General features: G+C 49.9%; 1 protein-coding gene across 4 annotated transcripts in view; it reads right to left on the bottom strand.

Annotated features, from left to right (window-relative positions):
* The window catches only part of Cacna1b (calcium voltage-gated channel subunit alpha1 B), a 162143-nt gene that overhangs the window by 84052 nt on the left and 55730 nt on the right, over positions 1–22361 (bottom strand). For all 4 annotated transcript variants that reach the window (XM_087899911.1, XM_087899910.1, XM_087899909.1 and 1 more), the window contains 6 exons: positions 17744–17953; positions 14096–14208; positions 11343–11455; positions 10043–10174; positions 9749–9821; positions 2552–2669 (listed from right to left, as the gene is read on the bottom strand). In XM_087899911.1, coding sequence (XP_087756037.1) covers positions 2552–2669; positions 9749–9821; positions 10043–10174; positions 11343–11455; positions 14096–14208; positions 17744–17953 — 759 coding nt within the window. The remainder of the gene's footprint in view (positions 1–2551; positions 2670–9748; positions 9822–10042; positions 10175–11342; positions 11456–14095; positions 14209–17743; positions 17954–22361) is intronic.

Raw genomic sequence — 22361 nt, 5'->3', positions numbered from 1 at the left:
CACCAGGGAGTGGCATTTTTGAAAGGATTAGGAGATGTGGTCTTATCAGAGGGAATATATCACTAGTGATGGGCTCTGAGGTCACGGACAGCTAAGCCAAGCCCAGAGTCTCTCTTCCTGTTGCCTTTGGCCCAGATGTAGCACTCTCAGCTCCATGTCTGCCTGTATGCTGCCATGTTCCAGGCCATGATGACATTAGACTAAACCTCTGAAATTGCAAGCCAACCCCAATCAAATGCTTTCTTTCACTGTGGAGTTGCTATGGCCATGGTGTCTCTTCACAGCACTGGAACCCTGACGAAGACAGGGGGAGATACCTGAACCAGGTCCCAGAGTAACATGAGCGTCTTCCCGGAATCTCACCAGGACCTGTCACTGCCATTCCCACAAGCCTCTTCTCACAACGAAGGAACTGTTCTTGGTAATGACATTATTGCTATTGCTCACCTCCTCCCATGGTGAGTTAACTCCCCTCCTGAGTTATCTCAAAAGTTGGGGATAACCTTGGTACTGCTAACACACTAGGCAGTGCACTTCCTGGCATTAATCCTAACAACCCAAAATGTTGTAGACCCCATTTGATGTCTCCTGGCTGTACACAGGGCCCAGTGCTCACCTGACTTAGGCCCCTTCCATCCTACGCCTGGGGACTCACCCTTGCCAGGCAGTACCATCCTCCCTATTGCCCTGTTCTCTAACCAGCCAAGCAACAACTGGCAGCCATAACCAACCCAAGGCAGGCTTTCGGGCTGGGGCCCATGGCCCAGAGCATTGCTACAGGCAAGCCTACTCAGGGCCCTAGCAGTACCCATGGGATAGGACATCATGGTCCGGCTGACACCCAGCAGGACACGTCTCAGCACTACCTACACTATGGACTAACCCAACCACGCATGCCTAGAGGCTCTTCCGTGCCAAAGGCAGAGCTACAGGCTGCATTCCTATGTATCAGAAGTGCATCAGAAGCCACCCTAATTGAACAGGAAGGGAGACATCTGATGGCTGACATGCTTGACCTAATGTCAGTGTTCGACTACTGTGATGATTATTCTTGGTGTCAACTTGACCACATGTGGAATTAACTAAAACCCAAATACAGAGGGCACACCTATGAGGCATTTTTGCTTAATGTGAAGGAAGAAGATCCATTTCTAATCTGCATCTTTGAGAAAGATACATTGTTAATCCAGATCACTTGCTGGGAAGACCCATCTGGGTCACACCTTCTACTGGAAGCCCATGTGAGGCCATGGACAAGGGAAGCTTTCGCTCTTTGTCTACTTGCTGTCCACCCTTGCTAGTAAGTCTACTCCTTCACTGGCATTAGAGCCTGCTTCCTTGGGATTTTGGCATCTGCTGAAGACCAGCTGAGGCCTCCGGCCTCATGGACTGAGAAACTACCAGATTCTTGAACTTTCTGATCATAGACAGCCATTGTTGGATCAGCTGGACCACAGCCTGTAAGTCATTCTAACAAATCTCCTTTCAATGTATATTAGAGAGAAGGATTCATTCTAGAAATTCTGTTACTCTGGAGAGCCCTGACTAACACAGCTGTGTGCTGTCACTGCTTTGCCCAGCATGAGGCTAACCCTGCACTTCCTTTCCCTCCCTGAATCCAGAGCCACATTTAGCTTCCTTCACCGTGTACCCACTCGCCCTCCCGGCCTCACTCAGCCTCATGACAGGGGACGGGACACCAATCCTAGGCTATAAAAGAACCCCCTTTGCAGAGGTATCTGGAAAACAATTCACAGAAGTTTGCCTTCTGGGCTCTGTAACATCCCACCGCATTCTCTGAACGGCTCCTGGACCAGCACATCAGGCCCTGCTTGTGAACTCTCAGGCCCCAAACCAGACCTATTAGCAAAGGCTGGGGTTCCAGCTTTATGATCTCAGAGGTCTGATAGCCAGATGAAGTCCATAAAAATATTAACCCAAACCCTGCTAAGGCTCCATTCCTGCCTCACGTGCATTCAAACCACACTCACACCTGTTTCCTTCAGCCCTCACCCCGGCAGGAATGACAAGCCATGCAGACGCTTTTTTGCCCCAATTCTCCCCCACACTGTCCCTGCACTGCTGCTGCTGGGTCTGCCTTGGTCCAGAGGGTGGTCATCCCCACTCCCCTCTGCCCTGCAGGCCTATCTCTGGCCTGCAGCAAAGGTCAGAGGCAAGCTCTGCAACTCTCTACTTCCAGCAGGGGAGGCTTAACTTAAAGTCCAGAGCCAAACCTTACTCCCTTAAACTTAATGAGGAAGAAAGCTTTTCTTCCCTACCCATTCCACAACCACACCTTCTTACAAGGACTCCAAGGTCATTCAGAGTATTTCCTGAGCCCCTGGTAATGAATTACATGACCCACCCCAACCTCCCGACACCCCTTCCCCACACAGCACCGCCATACTCAGGGTTCTGCCTCCTGGGGATGAACATCAGCCACATCCTGAAAGGAACTGCTTAAGTACCCCAGCCCTTCTTGGGGAAGCCAGGAGGTGGCCACAGGAAACGTGCTGAACGAACCATACACACTTAGCCCCAAGAAGGATACAGTTTCCAAACAATGTCAGGACGATGAAGTAAAAGGAAGAAAACATGCCTTTGCTGACGCCACCTTGTGACTCAATCCCATGATACATGACTGCATTCCAGTCCTCTCCTGTCAGGATCTGCAGGAGGGAAAACATAGAACACATCAGTATCGCATCCTAGAGCACACAGCACACATGTACACATGTGTATGCACACACACTAACATAGGCTTGAATCAAGGCACACATACATCAGCGGGCAGTGTGCCCGCGTACACATCTTTAGATGACAGGAATTGCCAAGGTCCAGGCAACCGAGGATGGTGGCACAGGAAGGCAAAGCCATCTTGAGCCACCCTGGCCACACTACCACTCCACTACAGACAGCAAGGGTCAGGGGAGCAAACAAGCTGCCCAGTGCACACAATGGAAGCTAGGCCTTTGACTGCCCAGGTTCCTGCCACCTCTGCCCACACAGGTCCGCCCTCACAGACTGGATAAGTGTTATCTTTCCCCATCAGCAAACCATTATCTCTACATTTATTTCTTTGAAAAGTAGAAACAGCACGGACTGTTCCAGTCTAAAAGTTGGAGCCTGGATGGCTCCCTTGTCCCAAGGAGTCACGAGTTCTCTCATTGCCCTGCCCCCTTCCCATCCTTTGTTCTGGTTGGATATTCTATTTGATCACTGCAAAGTATGATTTCTCATGCAAGTTTCTAATCCATCTGGAACCCTGCGTATTATGGGAATGGTTATCCTGTTCTTTCTTAACGGAGTTCATTTCTCCGGACCCAGGTTTTGAGTACTCTGCCTTTGCCACCGAGTTCAGTGTTGTATTTCTCACAGAACTGGTTCTCTCTCCACGGACGTTCAGCATCTTATCGTTACACGGGCAGTGCCAGCATCACAGCTGTGACAGCCCAAGGAGCCTTGAGCCTCGTTACAAAGGAGACTCCCTCCTGAGTCTTGGTCACCCTTGGATGTTTCCCGTCCACATGGTAAGTGTCTGCCACTGGACCCGAATCCGCAGCTGAGACAGGCAAGGCCCCAGAAGTTTTACCGCCAGGGCTGACTTTCTGAAGTTCTGCTTCACTTGCATTGTTACCATGGCCACAGTGTCAAAGTACACTGACATCAGAGGCAACTTTTATTTTTCCCCTAAAACGTCTTGCTTCCGCTAACTATCATCTGTCTCCTGGAAGCTCTATAAAACTCAACTTAAAGCTAGCAGGCTCAGGCTAGAAGTATAAAGGCAGTGTCCAGTTCTTTTCCTTTCTTCTTAGGCCAAATTAATTACTGCTTTCTTGTAAAAATATATGCTTCATCTAAGTTTTCAAATCTATTGACTAAAAGCTGCCATAAAATATGGGGGTTTCAAAAAGCTTTTCCTTAATTATTAATCCCATTAAAGTATATAACTTGTTTACTTTTAGATTTTGGTCACTGTATTTGAGATTATAAGTTTCACACCGGAGAGATGGCTCAGCAGTTTAGAACACTTGCTGCTCTGGCAGAAGACCCAGGTTCGATTCCCAGCATCCACATAGTGGTCCACAACCACCTATCAGATTCCTTGGAACTCCTAAGCCATCCTTCCAAACCAACCCCTAATTACCTAACATTTTAAGCAGAAACCATTTCATAGTACTCATATACCTATATCAAGCAGACTAAGAAATTAAACATCCAGCCAGGCGGTGGTAGTACACACCTTTAATCCCAGCACTCAGGAGGCAGAGGCAGGCGGATCTCTGTGAGTTTGAGGCCAGCCTGGTCTACAAGAGCTAGTTCCAGGACAGGCTCTAAAGCTACAGAGAAACCCTGTCTTAAAAAATCAAAAGGAAAGAAAAAAGAAAAGAACTTAAACATCCATGGCTGGAGAGACAGCTTGATACTTGGTAGAAGAGGATCGGAGTTCAGTTCCCACTGCCCATATCAGCAGCTCACAACTGCCTGTGACTCCAGCTCCCCTCTCCTGGCCTCTGTGGGCACTCACACTCACACATACACACAAAGATAGTCACATACACAAGGTTTAAAATATTTTTTAATTTTTTAAAACAAAAGTAAACATCTAAATGGGACTGAGGTCTCCTGATGGGACTTCCCTGGCTTTGGCGTTTATCATCTCACGAAAACTTCTTCCACACAGCATATAATATTGACTAGCAATGTCAAATTACCCTGAAACGTGTTTGTTCTGCTCAATTACACTTGTGAGACGCATCCATGCTGACACTTTTAGTTCTGGGTCAGTTGCCTTCCCTAGTTCCAAACCACACACTTCTTCCACTGTCCATACATGATGAGCACGCTGATGTTGTGGTCATGTTGTCATGACAACTGGTGCTGCTGCGCCACCTCGCACACATCTGGACCTCGCACACATCTGGGCGGAGAGCACAGCTAGGCAGCTTTCACAGGATGTTAGGAAGTCACGGTCCAGCATGAATTCAATGCCCACAATCAGTGCACGGGGTGGGGGTAGGGCCTCTAGAAACCACACCTTCTCTAAACTCTGATGTATGATTTCTTAATTTTGGCTCCAATGAGAGGTGGGAAGGATGGTCACTAGGTTTAATTTGCATCTCCCTGGAGGCAGTAAAAAACTACAGTTTTTCAAGCGTATTCGCCAGACCTTCATTTCTTGTTACTGCAGGTCTGTATCTTAGCCCTCTCCTACTACAGTGTCTTTTCTTTCGTTTCCTAAGTATTTTCAGTGCATTCTAGAAACTAATCCTTTGCTTTGCTGACACTAGGATGATCTCCCTGGCTCTAGACTTTTAAAAGTATTTTAATGGTGTCTTCAATGCACAGAAACTTAATTTTACACCGTCAGATCAATTGATCACAGCCTTTATGCTGTGTGTTTATATTTTCCTTAATGCCTTTCCTGCCTTTAGTTAATAACACGGCACTCAATGTGTGCACTAAAATTTTAGGTTTGCTTATTTTTCATACCAGGTACAAGGCAGAAATCCTGCTTATGTTTTTTTAAACTTTAAATTCATTATTAGCATGTGTGAGAGAGCAGGAGAGGAAGGAGGCATGCTGTGGTGTACATGAGGAGGGCCACGTGCATGCTGCAGTGTACATGTGGAGGAGGGCACGTGCATGCTGCAGTGTACATGTGGAGGAGGGCATGTGCATGCTGCAGCGTACATGTGGAGGACGGGCACATACATGCTGCAGTGTACATGTGGAGGAGGGGCACATACATGCTGTAGTGTACATGTGGAGGAGGGGCACATACATGCTGTAGTGTACATGTGGAGGAGGGCACGTGCATGCTGTAGTGTACATGTGGAGGAGGGCAAGTGCAAACTGCAGTGTACATTGGAGGTCAGAGGGCACGCACATGCTGCAGTGTACATGTGGAGGAGGGCACGTGCAAGCTGTAGTGTACATGGAAGGAGGGGCACATACATGCTGTGGTGTACATGTGGAGGTCAGAGGGCATGAGCATGCTGCAGTGTACATGTGGAGGGGGTGTGTGCTTGTTACAGTGTACACGTGGAGGGAACACATGCATGCTATGGTGTACACGTGGAGAAAGCACATGCATGCTGTGGTATACACGTGGAGGTCAGAGGGCAGATCTTTTCAGCAAATTTTTCCCTCTAACTTTATGTGAGTCCTGGAAGTTGAACTCAGGTGGCCAGGCTTGCATGTCAAGTGCTCTTGTGCATTAAAGCCATCTCACAGCCCACTTCCATGTTCTTCATATGACTAGTCAACTTATCCATGCCACATGCAATTGCAGCACATATATTTTATCTTTAATGAGTATTTTTCTTAATTGTCAATTCTAAACAAATCATAAATTTTGTTTTTTCTTATTCTACTGCAGTAAGGCTGCTGACACTAGTATACTCTCCTAGAACGTCCCACGCCTGTCTCTCTGCCCTGCCGGAGTGCTTGTCTCATGTGCTAATACCCTGGATAACACCATGACTCACATTCAAGGACTCCCTACCATTAAGTTGTCTTGTATCCTAAGAAGAATGCAAGTTATTTATACAGACAATTTTTTCTTTTGTTTCTTATTATTTTATGATTCTGTTTTACCTTTTTGAGAGGAGGGAGGCGCTCCTTGCCATACAGTCCAGACTCTCCTCAAACTCATAATCCTCCTGTCTCACCCTCCTGAATGTTAGAATTATATATGAGCAGTCTGACCTAGTTTATGTAGACAAGTTTAAGTATGACTAGATTGGACACCTCGGTTTTCTTTTAGATGGGTTAGCCTCTGTTTGTGATCATGACATACATTTTTCTTTTCTCGTATCCTCATTTAGTATTTCTTATCAATGACATTTTAGCCTCATAAAATGACTGAGGAACTTACATATTCTCTATGGGCTACACAGAATTGGAATTCCCTTAAATATTCAGGAGACTTCCTTTCTAAAGCTGTCTTATCTGGCTGGCTTTGACCCAGGCCTCCTATTTTCTCAGGTCAATGTGCTTTTCTCCTTAGTGGGTACCTGAGGAGCTTTCAGTTGCCACTGGGCACAGTCCTACAGGGCGTGTTGGTCCTCCCTCATGCTGAGTCACAGCTCCAAGACCCAGGACTCTGGGCTCTGAGACCGTACCCCAATATCCCACAGTTGGTTTCCATGACCTCCTGTATCACTCATGAAACACTGTCACAAGCGTTGTCTTTTAGGAAGGCAGCTATGCTCACCACCAATGCTGCACCACGAGCTGTTTTTCTGTATGAATGTTACTCCAGGGCAGCCCTCGGGATGCAGTCGTCTACACTGCAGAATGTCCCCGTCTATGCTCTTCACCCTGCTCAGCCTCTATGAACACATGTTCTGCGAGTCTGCCTAGAACTAGTTGCTCCTCTCTCTTTCCATTCATTTCCTTTTGCAGTTTCTGGAATTGAACTGGGGGTCGGAGCATGCTAGGTAAAATCTCTACACTCAGCTGTACCCCCAGCCCCTCTGATCTCCAAGCCCAGCACCTACAGTGCATGAATCCTGTCTCCCTGACACACGCGGCTGGGCACCTCACTCTAACTCAGCTGCCCACCATCCCTCAGACGGTGTCCAGAGTGCAGTCTGCTTACATTTTTGACTTGAATTGCTACAGCTTTAATGTCTAGGATTTCTGCTTAGTTCTTATTCTTTGACTTAGATGCTTTTCTTCAGTTGGGGGATTTTTGAGAGTTCTTCCTTTGTCCCTTGACTTGGCCCAGAGTCAGATGCATTTGCTCTCATTCCCTTTTCTTTGAAAGTAGTCTCACCTCCCTTCCAGGGTGTGGACGCTTCACAGTATTTAAATTGCAGCCCTTGCCATAAGCAAATTGGAAGGTTTCTCCTTCCTCCTCTGCACCCTCCCATCCACACTTTCGTCTTAGTCCAGAGACAGGCTCTCCCTTCCCGGACCTTAAGACTCCGGTCTAAGACATCCAGGTGAGGACAGGCGAGCTTGTCAGCATTGCTGGCCTCCTCCAGTAATCAGTGTCTGACCACATGTGCACCCCACTGATGCAAGGCACTCAGATGCTCTGCTGCTGTGCTGTTGCTGTGTGCAGGGCAGAGGGTGTGCGCGATCACGATGGTTAGTTGTTGCCAGCTTGAGCTCCATTAAGGAAATGCCTCATCAGACTGGTCTGTGTGGCATTTTCTCTATTGCTGCTTGGTGGGTGTGGGAGGCCCCATCCCACTGTGGGTGGCATCACTTCTGGGCAGGGTCCTGGGAGTTGTAAGAAAGGTAGCTGACCAGGAGACTAAAAGCGAACCAGGAAGCAGTTTTTCTCCATGGCTCCTATCGTTGCCCTTACCCTGACTTCCCTCAACGATGAACAGTGACATGCAAGTGTAAGTCAAATAAGCCCTTTGCTCTCCAGTTGCTTTTGGTGATAGTGCTGATCACAGTAACAGAAAGCAAACTAGAGCAGAGGTCTAGTAGGAACCCGGTGTGCGGAAAGAAGCAGTTCTCCTGTGTCCCCGCTAGGCTTAGCTCCTTGTTGACAGCAAATGCAAAGAGCACAGTCACAATTAGCCTGTCACCCGCCATGATCTGAAGTCACACCAGAGCCACTGGGAAGAAACTGTCAAAACCTAGTTGCTTACAGGACCCTCTAACCTGGCCTCTAGATCCCTGGGCCTTGGTCAAAGACTGCTCTCTCAACATTCTCACTGCAGGCCTTGGGGTGCGGTTCTCCCAGCTTCCCTTCCTTGGTACGTGGGTACCCTAGACCCATGGACCACATGAAGAAGTCTCACTCCCACTGTGAGCATCTATTCCCAAACAGACACCAGGATGAGGAAACATGCTTCTGTCTCTAGGGGCTGACAGGCCCGAAACCACACTAGAGGCTCACACTCTGGAAGCCACTGACCTGTTAGCAAGCCAGAGTGAGAAAGCAGTCCATAGAGAAAGGACAGGAGCACTTGGAATCCAAGGGTGGGCAGGGATACAAACCCCAGGGCCAAACTGCTCTCTCAGCCGATCACTGACTGGGTTTCGATCAGCTGCTGGAAACACACCCTCCCTCTGACAGGGAGCAGAGGCTCTTCCACGCGTGTGGGCTCAGCTCTGGGTTAGCTCAGGCTCTTCAGACACCAAGATCTGAGCCTGACAGTTTCCCTCCCAACAGTTCTCACGACAGGTAGGCAGCTCACTCTGTCCTGGTCTGTCTCAGACAAGGTCTCCAAGCAGGAATCGTGGGGCACGTACATAGGATACATGATCAACGAGCAACATTAGAAGGCTAACTATCAAAGGAGGAAGTAACAACTAAGAGTACCCAAAACCAAGCTGTCCAAGAGAGGAGGTGACCCCTGAAGCCAATAAGGACCTCATCAAACAATGGGCCCACAGCCACAGCCTTCCAGGGGGCATTAGCCACAGCCTTCCAGGGGGCATTAGTAGGCACATATCCCAGAAGGAAAGCAAACAGGGGGCCTGAGACCCTACAGAAGTTCAGGAAGAGCTTTGGTTTTGCTCTGAGGGTAGAAAACAAGTGGTTTCGGGCCTCAGAGCTGAGAAAGCGACGAAGTGGCTGCTCGTGCACACAGACACCCAAGGGAGCTCCGCTTGCTCCCCAGATTGGCAACGCACCTTCCCTTGACACCCAGACCCTGGACCTGCCAAGGCTCGTCCTTTGTTGTGCAGTTACGTTTAAACATGGACCTCTAATTTCACTCCCTCTGTCCTAGCTCCTGGGGGAGACAAGAACCATGGAGAGCGCAAGGAGCCTCACCTGAAAGACAGTGAGGATGGCAGCTGGGAAGGTATCGAAGTTGGTGGTCGGGGTCTCATCTTTAAAGTTGAACCTGGGGGAAAAGAGAAGTCTTGAGAAGAGCAAGTCCCGTCGGGAGCCAGGGGACCAGTCCCTTGACATCAACAGGCCCAGCTCCTGAATGCTCGTTATTCTCAGCCCTATTGGAGGACCTTCAGGAGGAAAGCGGGTGGAACCTGCCTGGGGCAGCACCATCTGCTCTGAGCTCTGCCTCCCCAGGGGCCCTGGCCCGCCCTCCTATTCCAGGATACTTACTGTCCCCCAAACAGCTGCATCCCCAACAGAGCGAAGACCACAATGAAGAGGAAAAGCAGGAAGAGGAGGCTGATGATGGACTTCATGGAATTGAGGAGGGATACCACCAGGTTCCTCAGGGAGTTCCAATACCTGTCAGGCAAGAAGGATGGAGAAAGCCTTGCTGGACCACCCCAGAGCTACTTCCCACTCATCCAAGCTCTCCATATTCAAACTGAGCCCCAGTCTACACATGAAGCATGCATCTCTCCAGGAATCAAAACCCACGATCCTGGACCCTCAGTTCAGCCGTGTCTGCAGTGCTGGGCTCCCTGGCTTTCCCAAACCGCACCAATTCTCAACAGAAGATATCACCGCCTACCAGGTGGCCAGGCCCAAACCCAGACTTCCCACTCCCCAACACTCTAGCTTAGTGATTCTCAACATTCCTGATGCTGCAACCCTTTAACACAGTTCCTCATGCTGTGCTGACACGACCCCCCCAGCCATACAATTATTTTCATTGCTACTTCATAACTGTGATGCTGTGACTGTTAGGAATCATAATGTAAATATCTGTGTTTTCTGGCAGTCTTAGGTGACCTCTGTGAAAGGGTCACAGTTTGAGAACGGCTGTTCTAGCTCCTTCACCACCCAATGTGCAATCTGTCGGCCAAGTTACGGCTGATCTGTTTTTTAACGTACCTTTACCACACTCCTGGAAGAGAAAAAGAGACTTCCTCCTTCACGGCCACTCTTCACGGCACACAGGGCCCACCTACATCTCTAATGACTTTGCTGTTGAGTGATAATTCCAACTGCCATCCTAGCCTCTAGTGTTCCTCCCAGGAACCTTCACATGTCCCCAGCAGTCTCTGCATCTTTGCATGTGCTATTCTGTCATCCCAACACAGGGAAGGAAGAACACCTGAACAGATGCCAGGCTCCCTGCGTACACCCTCTTAGGGGCTCCCTCACCCTGACCCCATGTCAGGGGTCCAGGCACCCTCCACAGACTCTCAGATTCTGAATCTGAACATGAGTAGATTCAGGAGTATTAGAAAACTCATGAAGGGTCCAGTCTTCTGGCCTGGAAGAGCTGCCCTACCTCTGGACAAGGGTCACTGATCTCCTTGGGAGCATCTACAGGCCTGAAGGTTCTCATCACGATAGTCCCTGCATGTGCTGTTTCACCACCAAGGTTGTATTTACGCCAGTAAACCCCAGCATAAGCTTCCAGATGCCACCCATCCCCGTGTAATCCAGCCTCGCACGTGGCCTCCATCAGTGTCCCCCAGCCAGGAACACGGAGATGACATACTTCGTGACTTTGAAAATCCTCAGCAATCGGAGAGCCCGCAGCACACTGATTCCAAAGGAGGTTCCTGGCTTGATGGCAGCCCAGACTACTTCAAAGATACTCCCCACAATCACCTGAAATAGACAGCATCAACACAGGACACATCTGTACCTGGACACATGTGCAGAGATGGATGAAACTGACACATGCATGCACATGGCCTAGCATGTGCGCTGGTGTGGCGGCATCACTCCATAAACACCCGCCATGCCTACTGTCCACGAGCATGTGTCTAACAGGGACTCGGGAGCACAGGGAACACAGCACAGGACGCAGATACTGCGGTGTCTGTCTTGCTGCTCTAGGCTCTTCTTCCCTATCACCTGATACACTGCAGCAAGGGCACTCCAGTAGTGTGGAAGTACTCGGGGGACCAGGAACAGAGCTGGCGGCAGGCTGAGCAGTGAGCCTAGTCAACAGCCTCCAGGCAGGCCTGCAGAGAATTCTCTATACCTGGATAGGACCTCACTAGAGACAGAGACAGAGGCAGTCAGGTGGGACATCCTAGAATTTGTCACTCTCGGACAAAGTGAGGCACTATGCACTCATTGCTTTAAGCCACTCACTATTGAGATAATGTTTCCAGGCAGGAAAAGTCAACATGGGTTTTGGGAACAAGGTAGAGCACTGTTGTATTAAAACCAAACATTAGTAGCACTTTCGGAGCCAAAGAGCAAGCACTGAGCAGCCTGTCAGTGAAAACATAAAGTGCTCTGGACACTGCGAACACTGCCACAGGACCTCCAAGAGCACAAGAAACGTCTTGTAGACAACCAGAGGCGCTGTGTGCCATGGGCCCCTGGCAAGACGTCTGGCCACGCCATTGCCTGCAAATGTGGGAGGAGCAGAAAGTGAGCTCAATAAACTGTGAGGTAAATTCTGCTCCGGAGACACCCAAGCCAAGCGCTGCAGGACTGCCTGGACTCTGCTTCTGCTTACGTCAAATGTAAAAGGCAAAAACAACCAACAGAAGGAAGCCAGGACCTGCTGATTCAGAAAATGCCCAGTCTTCCAGATACCAAATGGTGCCAGCACTGAGAAAGGGCACGGTCTAAAGACGATTCCAAGAATAGCACTGTGACTTCCATTTGGATCTGAAAATGGCTTAAGGCAGTTCTGACAAGGAAACCAAAGTGTGACTCCCAACTTGGTCCTGGTTAGTGTGTGCCTCCCAGGCCAGTTGGAAAGGAGTCAGGATGTTAGAGTGGACTGTCTACCTAGTCTTGAGGAAGTAAGAGACTGGGGTGCACTACCAACTCTGTACTGAGGGAGTAAGAGACTGTGGTGTGATCCCTTCTTGGTCCTGAGCCGGTGAGTGCTCCAGGACACTAAAGGATGTTAACCTTAATGTACCTCAAGGAAACATAAGCAAAGGACCTGTTCTGGAGGAGTTGGTTTTTATCTAACGGAGTAAACTCCAAGAAGGTTTATAATATAGCCACAAAAATAACCTTAAATGTCCAATATGCCCTTAAAAGAAGTGTATACCATGCACACCAGGATGGCTGAAAACGACCAAGTAATATGAAACAAAACAAAGTCTCTGGGGCCCGAGACTGCCCAGCAGTGAAGCACATATACTGATCTCAAAAGGAGGCTGAGCTTGCTTCCCAGTGTCCACATTGGGTGGCTCACGACCACTAGTAACTCCAGCTCTGGGGACATTTGACACTCTAGCCTCCATAGGCACCTACACACACATAATTAAATCTTTTTTAAAATTAGGTCATTTGATTCCCAAAACTCTACTGACAGCGACAGCCCGAGGAAACTGTCCTGCTGCAAATAAACTCTTCTCACAGACAGAGAAAGAGCTCCAGGGGCAGAATCCAGAGCCCCGAGGACAGCCAAGCTGTACCTGGGGCTCCTCTGTGCTTCCTAGAGGCCCTTTTCTGAATAGAAATGCCATGGCAGTCACCCTATCCTGCTGCTGCTGTGGGGTAGGATCCTGGGTGTGGAGAAGGTCCGTCACAGTCTCACAGGCCAGCAGACTGAGGACTTCAAGAACGGCACACTTGAGCCTTTTGTGCTGAAGTTTCCTTCCCTCCGGCTCCCTCACTGTCTGCTTCCAGCATTCCAAGTCATTCCACACGGCCGTGGGCCCTTCCACTCATCACCTCGGCAGGGGCCAGCAGGACCAATCCTGGGACTTCCAGCTAAGCACATCCTGCACCCTCTATTGTGTGGCCCCACCCTGAGCCTGGTGTCTACTCTAAGGATGAGCCATAGCAAGAGCTCTCACTGAGGCCTCTCAGACCCATAGAGGTTAGGAGGAGACCAGGCCACGCCTACCACATACTCTCCAAAAAGGCAAGTCTAGCAGGGCAAACTCTTCTTTCTCACAACCACAGGTACAAGTATCCAGGCTAGACTGCAGCAGGGCAGGATGCTGGACCGCAGTCCCCAAAGCTCTACTGGGAAAACTGAATTACTAAGTGACAAGGTCCCAGGTACAGAAGGAGCTACAGAGCTTTGCCGTAACTGTCAATCTATACATAGGATCAGGGAGGAAAGGGCACATCCTTCAGGAAAGGAGCTGTTGACATTCTGGCCACTAGGTAGAGCTGGGAGGGGGCTCCCTCTACAACTCCTGATACCTCCTGGTCTCTAGCAGCCTTCCTGGCTCACACAAGGTCACAGAGCTCAGCCCACTCTGAGTTGTGTACAGCTCAGACTCACTCAACAGAAGGGACCTAGTGAGGCGTCTTACTCACCCCAAAGTCAAAGCAGTTGAAGGAAGACCTAAAGTAGCTCCGGGGCCCTAGGCCATACATCTTCAGGGACATCTCTGTGAGGAAGAGACCCAGGAAAACAAACTCTGCAAAGTCTAGGAGAAGTCAGACAAGAGAAGGTTTAGCTCAGGCTCCTCCCACCTGGCCTCTAGCCCAAGCCCGACATCACCACACCTCTGAGCCTTCTGGGCTTGGTCTGCACCCCTTTCCTTCCACCCCCACTCTGGCCACAGCTCAGGAGAGGGCTGGAGAATTGAACGGTAGGAGATGCAGCAGTCCTAGTCTATAAGGTAACAAACACTCAGAGTTTGTAAGATACAACTACAGGATCACCTCAGGAGTGAGCTGCCTCAGGACATTCAGGAGGCTGGGCAGCCCAGTGGCCTTCTGTGCTGGTCCATGTTCCAGTCTCCATTAGGGATCCCAGCCTCCTCCTAAAAGTCTCCCATGGAAACTTCCTGGCACCCTTTCTTAGGACCCCAAGAAACCAGGTTTGATTAACTTTACTCATGTGTCTGTGTCAACTACTAAATGGATAACTCTCCACCACCCATCTAGTATGGGCTTCCAAAGATACCACCAGTGTTGGCAGCCTCTGACCAGGGCAGTTGCTCAGAACCCAGAGCAGAGCCGCACAGAGCACAGAATCATAACAAAGAACCAAAGACGAGCTTCCAAGATTCCTGTCGCCAGAAAGCCATCAACCTAACCATCCCAGGGCCTCTGTCAAGGACATGGGACCGTAAGGAGACACAGCTCCTGATAACACAGAAGATACTCACTCTCCATGCCAGTGTACCCTGAGATGTGCCTGCACCCACCACTCTCCAAAGGTCGTTCTGTGCCCATCCAAATGCTTCATGGGGGCGAGTTTGCAGCAGCTGCAAAGCTAGGCACAGCATCACACAGAGAGGGGAGGCGTCCGTTTCAAGAGCAACTCAACCCAGCAAGCTCACCCTCGGAGCCCCTGGGAAAACTGTCAGGGACCCATTTCTAACATGGGATGCTAATAAGGAGGAGGAGCCTACCAGAGACAGGACCCTCCCAGTCAGGCTTGACACTGCCCAAGCGACCAACACTCAGCCTGAATGTCCTAGTCAGCAAGTAGTGAAATACAGGGGGAAAGCTATAGCGACACCTACCAGCCTGGAACAGCTCAGCAGACAAAGGAGATGCACAGCAGGTCTGAGAGACCCAACCCTCCTATCTGAGGCCCACAGTACCTTGATACCACAAAGAGCAACGCCTGTGCCATCCAGCTCCCTGGGGAACTGGCACACCTCCACCTACGTGCTAAGATGAGGCTGTCCACACACTGAGCTTGCTCTTCAGAAAAATAAGAGGGTCTGGACAAGAATTGCAAGGAGTTAAAGTTTCACAGAAAGAGGTCAAAAAATGCCCTTATGTCTTGTCAAAGCAGCCACAGCATTAGACACAGCCTCCCTCTGAAGCAGTGAAGGGCTCCTTCACTCATTCCTGTATTACTCATTCAATTGGCACCGCAGCCGCTGGGAGCTGCCGTGGGAGACAATACTCATAATTTTCCGGTGGGCTTGCAAGCTAAAGGGAAGCAGGGAGAGATAATGAAATGTGTCTTTCTAAGGTCAGTGAGATGGCTCAGTGGGGAAGGCACCCGTCATCACGCATGACAGCCTGAGTTTGACTCCCCAGCACCCTCACGGTAAAAGGAGCAAATTAACTCCCACAAGCTGTCCTCTGACCTCTGCACAATCAGATGTTTTTCAAAAAAAAAATTGTTTTGTTTTGGGGTATTGCTTGTTCTTTCTAGTAAGAGGCCATTATGCCATGGAACAGAGGTGATGATGTCTATCTAATGGGTAAGCCTCATAGAGCTCACGGGATGACAAGACTCCAGTTTCCCCCTTCATAATCCAAGCTTTGGCTTCAAAGGTCCTGGTAGTGCTCTGGGATCATTGGGGGCATGGGTACCCTGACGGACAGAGCCCATCAGTAGTGAGGCAGAGCTCCCGCTCGTCTGTTCAAGGCAAGGCTCCCCTACCTTACTATGTCAGCCAAGTTATCAAATAAAGCCTCAGGCACAAAGTAGAAGAAACACTCAGATCCTGGAAAGGCCCAGCATCCTTTAGCAATTTTCCCTCAATGAGGCCAAGAGAGTCAGGGAAGAGAAAGCACCAAAGACCAAGGGGCACATCACCTGGGGGGCCTACTCCGCCCTAACCCAACGCTGGGGCAGTCCCAGTCTTTGCCTCCCACACATCAGACAACGCTCCGCAGCATACACAGACAAGCTGCTCAGACAGCAAACACCCAGGGGAACTGAAAGGCTGACAAGATTCCCCCGGCTTCCTCGTGTACAAGACTGAACAACTGAGCCAGCAGGCATCAGAGCCTTCGGTTCCCACCCAACCCCGACGGTGGGGAAAACGTGAGCCTAGAGAACCAACAGAAACAATGAATTCAGTCTTGAGAAAAGTCCTGGGATATCAAACCACCAGCCCTAGGACACAGGCGCTGGAGGCCAGGCCCTGCTGCTGTTAGTGTATACACACTAAGCCTGAGCTTCACCCTGCCCTCGGGGCATAGGTCAGGCTGACAGCTGGTGCCACCTCTACCCCTTTAGCCTCTACTGCCGCTACGCCTTCACCTTATGAGGAAATAATATATCTCAACACACAGTTTAGGACACTATAGGCCAGAATCCTCCTCCCAAACAATATGCACAGGCATGCACGTGACTGACTATGGGGCTGCCAGTGCCTACACCAGACGGGAGCCCTTCAAGGGGTAAGCAGGCTGAGTGGTCCTCAGAATAAGAGTGTGGTAACCAAAGGCCACCATCAGGGACAAGCACTCAGCCAGCAGAGGCCAGGATGGAGCCTCACTAGGTCAGATCGGGCTCCCCCAGGAGGACTCAGGCAACTTTTGGCACACAGAGCCCCTCAGGAGAAAGTGAAGGTAAATTAGTCCTATTCCTCTACACCCACTGCGAACAAGAGCAAGCGCAGCTGAGCCCCGAGGAAATGGGAACAACACACTGACTGCAGAACGCTGGTAGATTCTTTGACACTTGAGGGAGGCTGGGGGTCATTCTCTGAGGATCCACTCTGATGTCAGACAAGCATAGGAAATCTCAGCCCTCCAGGGTCCCCCGTCTGCCTTCTCTGAACTGTGGCCGGGGCCAGCTGAACATGACTCAGATCCTAGTGACTAGTGAGAGGCTCATGACATCAGACAAGTTGGCCCTGAGGGAAAATGGAAACTCCCCAGTTCAGCCCACGGTAGAGACAGAGAGATCAGGAAAGCCCTGGGAGAATGCAGAAGCCTAGCTCTGCCTCCCTGGGCTTCCAGGGTAGCAGTAGTAGCCTTAGGGCAAAGAGGCAAGGAACTAGTCACTGATGACCGGGTCTACTAGTCTGGTTTGCCCCTGGTCTTCCCTTAAGGATCCCTCATTTCATGTCATCATACAGTCATGATGGGCATCTAACCAGATCAATTAAGGATGGAGGGATCTTCAGGCCCTGAATACAGGCCGGGCCCGTGACTGTGCAGTAGACATGGGGTGACATCCAGAGCAGCCAGCACCAGGGTTTCCAGGCTACAGAACAGAGCAGTTGGGAAGGGCCCTGGAGAAGGGACTAGAGTACGTACACAGGGCAGTGGTAAGCCGCTGTGGCTGATTATAGTGCACCATGGCCACGCACAGTGTGTTCAGGGCCACCACGCACAGGACCACCCAGTAGAAGCTCTGTGCTTTCACCATACGCCGGATGAAGAACCGGAACATCTTCTCTTTCCTCCGGAAGTATGATGAGCTCTCCGTCTTCCCGCTCTTGAGGCTGGCACGAGCAAAGGGAGACCCTGCAGGACAAGTCTTGATGAGGGCTCAGGGAACAGTGGGCACCCAGGACAAGCAACCACCCACCTACCCACATCCCCCTCAGGTATATGCCTACTCCTGAGCACTTGGAAGACATCTTCCTGACCACAGGCAACTAGGCTGCTTACTTCCCATGTCCCTGGATAAATTCTAGCCCTTTTCCATTTCTCAGATTAGGGAGTCCAGGGTATCAGACCAGATGGTCAACAATCACTATCTCTGGTCCCGAAGACTCTGGTCAACTTCCAAAAGGATATCTCTGACACAAGTACCCTCTGCGGTACTCCAAGACTTTCCCCCAAAGATATACACCCCATTATTAACCCTACCTTTGGAGTTCTGTAGTCTCTGGCCTTCCCTCTTTCCCTATAAACCTGGATCAGCAACCACTGTCCACCTGTTTCTTAAGCAATTCCTCTGGAACACAGCTAAATGTGTTTATGTGTAGCGGCAGCTACTAGCTCATCCAGAGCCCTAAATACTCATGGTCTAGAAAGTTTGCTGCCCGTGCTGCAATCTGACTCCAAATACAGCAAAATAGTCACCTCCTCCCACCTCCAACATTCACTGTTCCCGCTCCACCTCGGCCTTCTACAGTTATCTTCACTTGTTCCTTTACACACTGGCTCCTGAATTTGAGTCTTGGCTGCAATGTTACCTCTACAGCATCTTTTTCTGATGCTCCACCTAAAATATGGTCCTCAACACTCCCAACAAGGACAATAACCTCATCCCCAACAGTCACTGTGCTTGCCAATGAGCCCTGTTCACACAGATGGTTTCAATAAACGCTGACATAAAAGCAAGGCTGGTCTCTGGGTACCTGAAGTTCTGGATGGCTGGGTACAGTGAAGGGCACAGCTGTGTCAAGATACCAGTGCATCTTTCTTCAAGTCTGTACTGCTGCCCTAGTTCCTGCACAGAGGGCTTTGACAGCAGCTGTTTCTATGAGTTCCTCTGAGAGCACACACTGCGCCCCAGCTAAGGGACCGCTGAACATCTGGGCCTGGCGGAGGGTCTGTGAATGGATGTAGAGTGTATGTTTTTCCACACACTCTACATCCCCAGTGTCTACATGCCCAAGCCTTCAATGGCACACTGAACATATTATCAGTCTGAGGAAATGGAGCCAAGTCCCTGAGCTTGGAGGAACTTCTCCATAGTCAAAAGCTTTCACGATGGTCAGGACCAAGAGGAAGGTGCAGAAAAAGTCCATCAGCCAGCAATGACCTCCAAGGCCTCAACAGCCAATGCCTGGTTCTGGATGCCACACCAACACACATTCACAGAAGGCTGTGCTCCCTCACAACTCGTCACTAAGCCAGCCTCAGGCTCACATGGGCACCAGTAGGTGGCTAATTCCACAAATTGGGGCTGAATCATACAAAGAAGCCTCTGGGCCAGCGCTGGGAAGGGCTGTAAATAAGGCACTGTTCTTCCCCACAGGGCAGTCATACATGCGCATTCAGCGTGTGCAGAGCAAGGCACTGCCTCAGACCCCACACATATGACACACATGGTCACACAGAAACCTCAGAGTCATACGTGCGCATTCAGCACGTGCAGAGCAAGGCACTGACTGCCTCAGACCCCGCACTCCCACATCCTCACATGGTCACACAGAAACCTCAGAGTCATATGTGAGAATTCAGCATGTGTATAGCAAGGCACTGGCTCAGACCCTGCACACCTATGGCACACATGGTCACACAAAAACCTCAAGTCACACGTGCGCATTCATGTAGAGTAAGGCACTGCCTCAGACTCCGCACACCCACATCCTCACATGGTCACACAGAAACCTCAGAGTCACACGTGTGCATTCAGAACACATCTAGCACCTGACCAGGCTCACTAGTTGGAGACCCAACCAGATGCTCACACACTCAACAGCACCCAGCAGGAGCACACATACACACACAGGGCCACTGACAATACAGAGTATGTACAAACCACTGTGAGCGAGTCACTCAGCAAAGTCTTGGGGAACGGGGGTGGGGACAACAAGATCATCCACAGCCAGCTCATCATACCATCCAAGAAGGAAGGCCTCACAGGAATGTGGCTTTTTACGACTATCAGTCACACACCACACTCCTCTCCTCCACACTGCCCTTGAAACACCTCCACCCCCGCCAGCTCCTCACTCTAAATACATACTCAAGGCATGGCAGAGCCCTCAGAGTGCAACCTGAAGCCACTTCTGCTCCTTAGCACCAAAAAAAAAAAAAAAAAAAAAAAAAAAAAAAAGGTGCTCCACCTGCAGGTACACAGAAGCCTGGCGCCCCTGGGCAGGAAGCATAGGCAACAAGGCAACAAGGCCAGTAAACCTCTAGGGCACCTTGTGAACCTGGGTCTCTGCTGCATTTTCCAGCAGGCAGACCATGTGTGTTCAAGTCTGCTGTGGACAGCAGCTACAGCAAGACACACCATTCTTTGTGTAGGCTATGAGGGAAACCAGAGACTAGGACCTTCTTTCACTCCTCTGTGCTTCCCAGGCATAGCTAAGGTCAGCACATAGCAGCTATAATGAAAGCACGCATAATGAAAGAAAGAAACACAAGATCTTCTATCTTCAAGCTACAAGTATTGGAGAGATTAAAATAATCCATGAATGACAGCAGGGCCCAGCCAGCTACACACACACAGTCCCTCCAATCAACGATGAGGAGCATCAGTGGATTCAGGTCCTCATGGGCCCTCATCATGACTAGTTCAAAGACATGTCTACACTGATACAGGAGGGGATTATCCCCGCCAGGATCTAAGGAAGGTACTAGAAGCAAAGGATAACCAAGATCCACACCGCCACTAACTACCTAAGACCACAGGAAGAAAGAAAGCTCCGAGCAACCTTCCAGCCTAGCTGGCCTCCCTTAGTGTGTGGCATTGAGAGTGACATAGTCCAAGTCACACGCCAACATCCTTGGGTTCTGTGGGGAAGGGAAGTCATCTCACAGCCCTATTTAAGAATAGTACCAAGTTAACCAAGACAAAGTGAATCTCAGAGAGAGAAAGAGCCTGTTGTCTGAGTAAGAATGGCCCCTATAGGCTCATCTATTTGAATGTTTGGCTCCTGGTGGGTGGAATGTTTGGGAAGAGTTAGAGGTGTGACCACTGGGGATGGGCTTTGTGGTTCCAAACACCCCTTACCAGGCCCAGTCTCATCTCGCTCTGCCTCCATCTTGTGGATCAGATGTGAACGCTCAGCTCCAGCTCCAGTACCATGTCAGCCACCATGTTCCCAACCATGACGATCATGGACTAACCCTCTGAAATGGTGAGCTAGGCCCCAATTAAATTGAAGCACGATTAATAAAAACTCAGAGAGAGAATTTGGGGTTCAACTTGAACATCAGAAAAGCAAAATTGCCAGTCACTTGCTCTTACTTTGACCTCAGTCCGAAATGGCGATCCTGCCTCCAGGAACCTCAGAATGAGACTGTGTCTGAGAGATGCTTCCTCTCATTTGATATTCCTCTCTAGGGCCAGGATTAAAGGCGTGCACCACTGGGATTAAAGGAATGCACTGCCTGGTTTCTATGGCAATTAGTGTGGCTACAGGGATTAAAGGTGTGTGTTACCACTGCCTGGTCTGAAAGGCTGACCAGCGGGGCTGTTTTACTCTCTGATCTTCAGGCAAGCTTTATTTATTAAAATTCAAATAAAATGTCACTATATTAAATGGTTTCTCTTTAAGTTGCGTTGGTCATAGTGTCCCTTCACAAATACATAATAGTTAACTAGGACAGGCGTTTTAGAGAAAAAAGAATTCCATTTCTAAGCCAGTCAGTCAGTGAAAAGAGATGAAATAGGTGGACAAACAGTCCCATGACAGCAAGCCTGACCCTGACACTGAGGCAGAGAAGTCAACAGTAACCAACCACTGCGATGAGGACCCAGCCCGGAGCCAAGGAGGAGCTGTCCACACAGTCCAAGTACCACCCGGTAGTGATCAAGGGAAAGCCAAAGAACCATGGAACACAGTCTGCACCCTAACATCCTGCTGAGGGGCAAAAACAGATCAGAAGCACAATGGGAAAGCAAGAAACTATCTCGTGAGGATGAACAGAAGAGTCCGGGTGGGAGAGGTGCTCAGCACAGAGAGCCCTCAGGAAGCCCACAGCAGGGCTCAGCAAGGGACCAATGGCGTGCAGAAACTCTGCAAAGGCCACGCCCCCCTGGGTGAGGGGTGGGACAGAATAAACGGAGACAACAATTCAGTGACTGAGGTACAGAAGGAAATAAATCCAGGAGAATATCCGTTGTAGTTATGAGAGTAGGTAAGGGTAAGGTCATCTGTAGGATGGAACTGAAAACAAGGCATGAGAACATGACAAGCGCCATTCCAACCAGACAGCAAAATCGAGATGAGAACCAGACAGCACA

The sequence above is a fragment of the Myodes glareolus genome, chromosome 21, assembly GCF_982192425.1.
Source record: "Myodes glareolus chromosome 21, mMyoGla1.1, whole genome shotgun sequence".
Lineage (NCBI taxonomy): Eukaryota > Metazoa > Chordata > Mammalia > Rodentia > Cricetidae > Myodes > Myodes glareolus.
The sequence above is the reverse complement of the archived record's forward strand: the minus strand, read 5'-3'. Positions and strand labels throughout refer to the sequence as shown.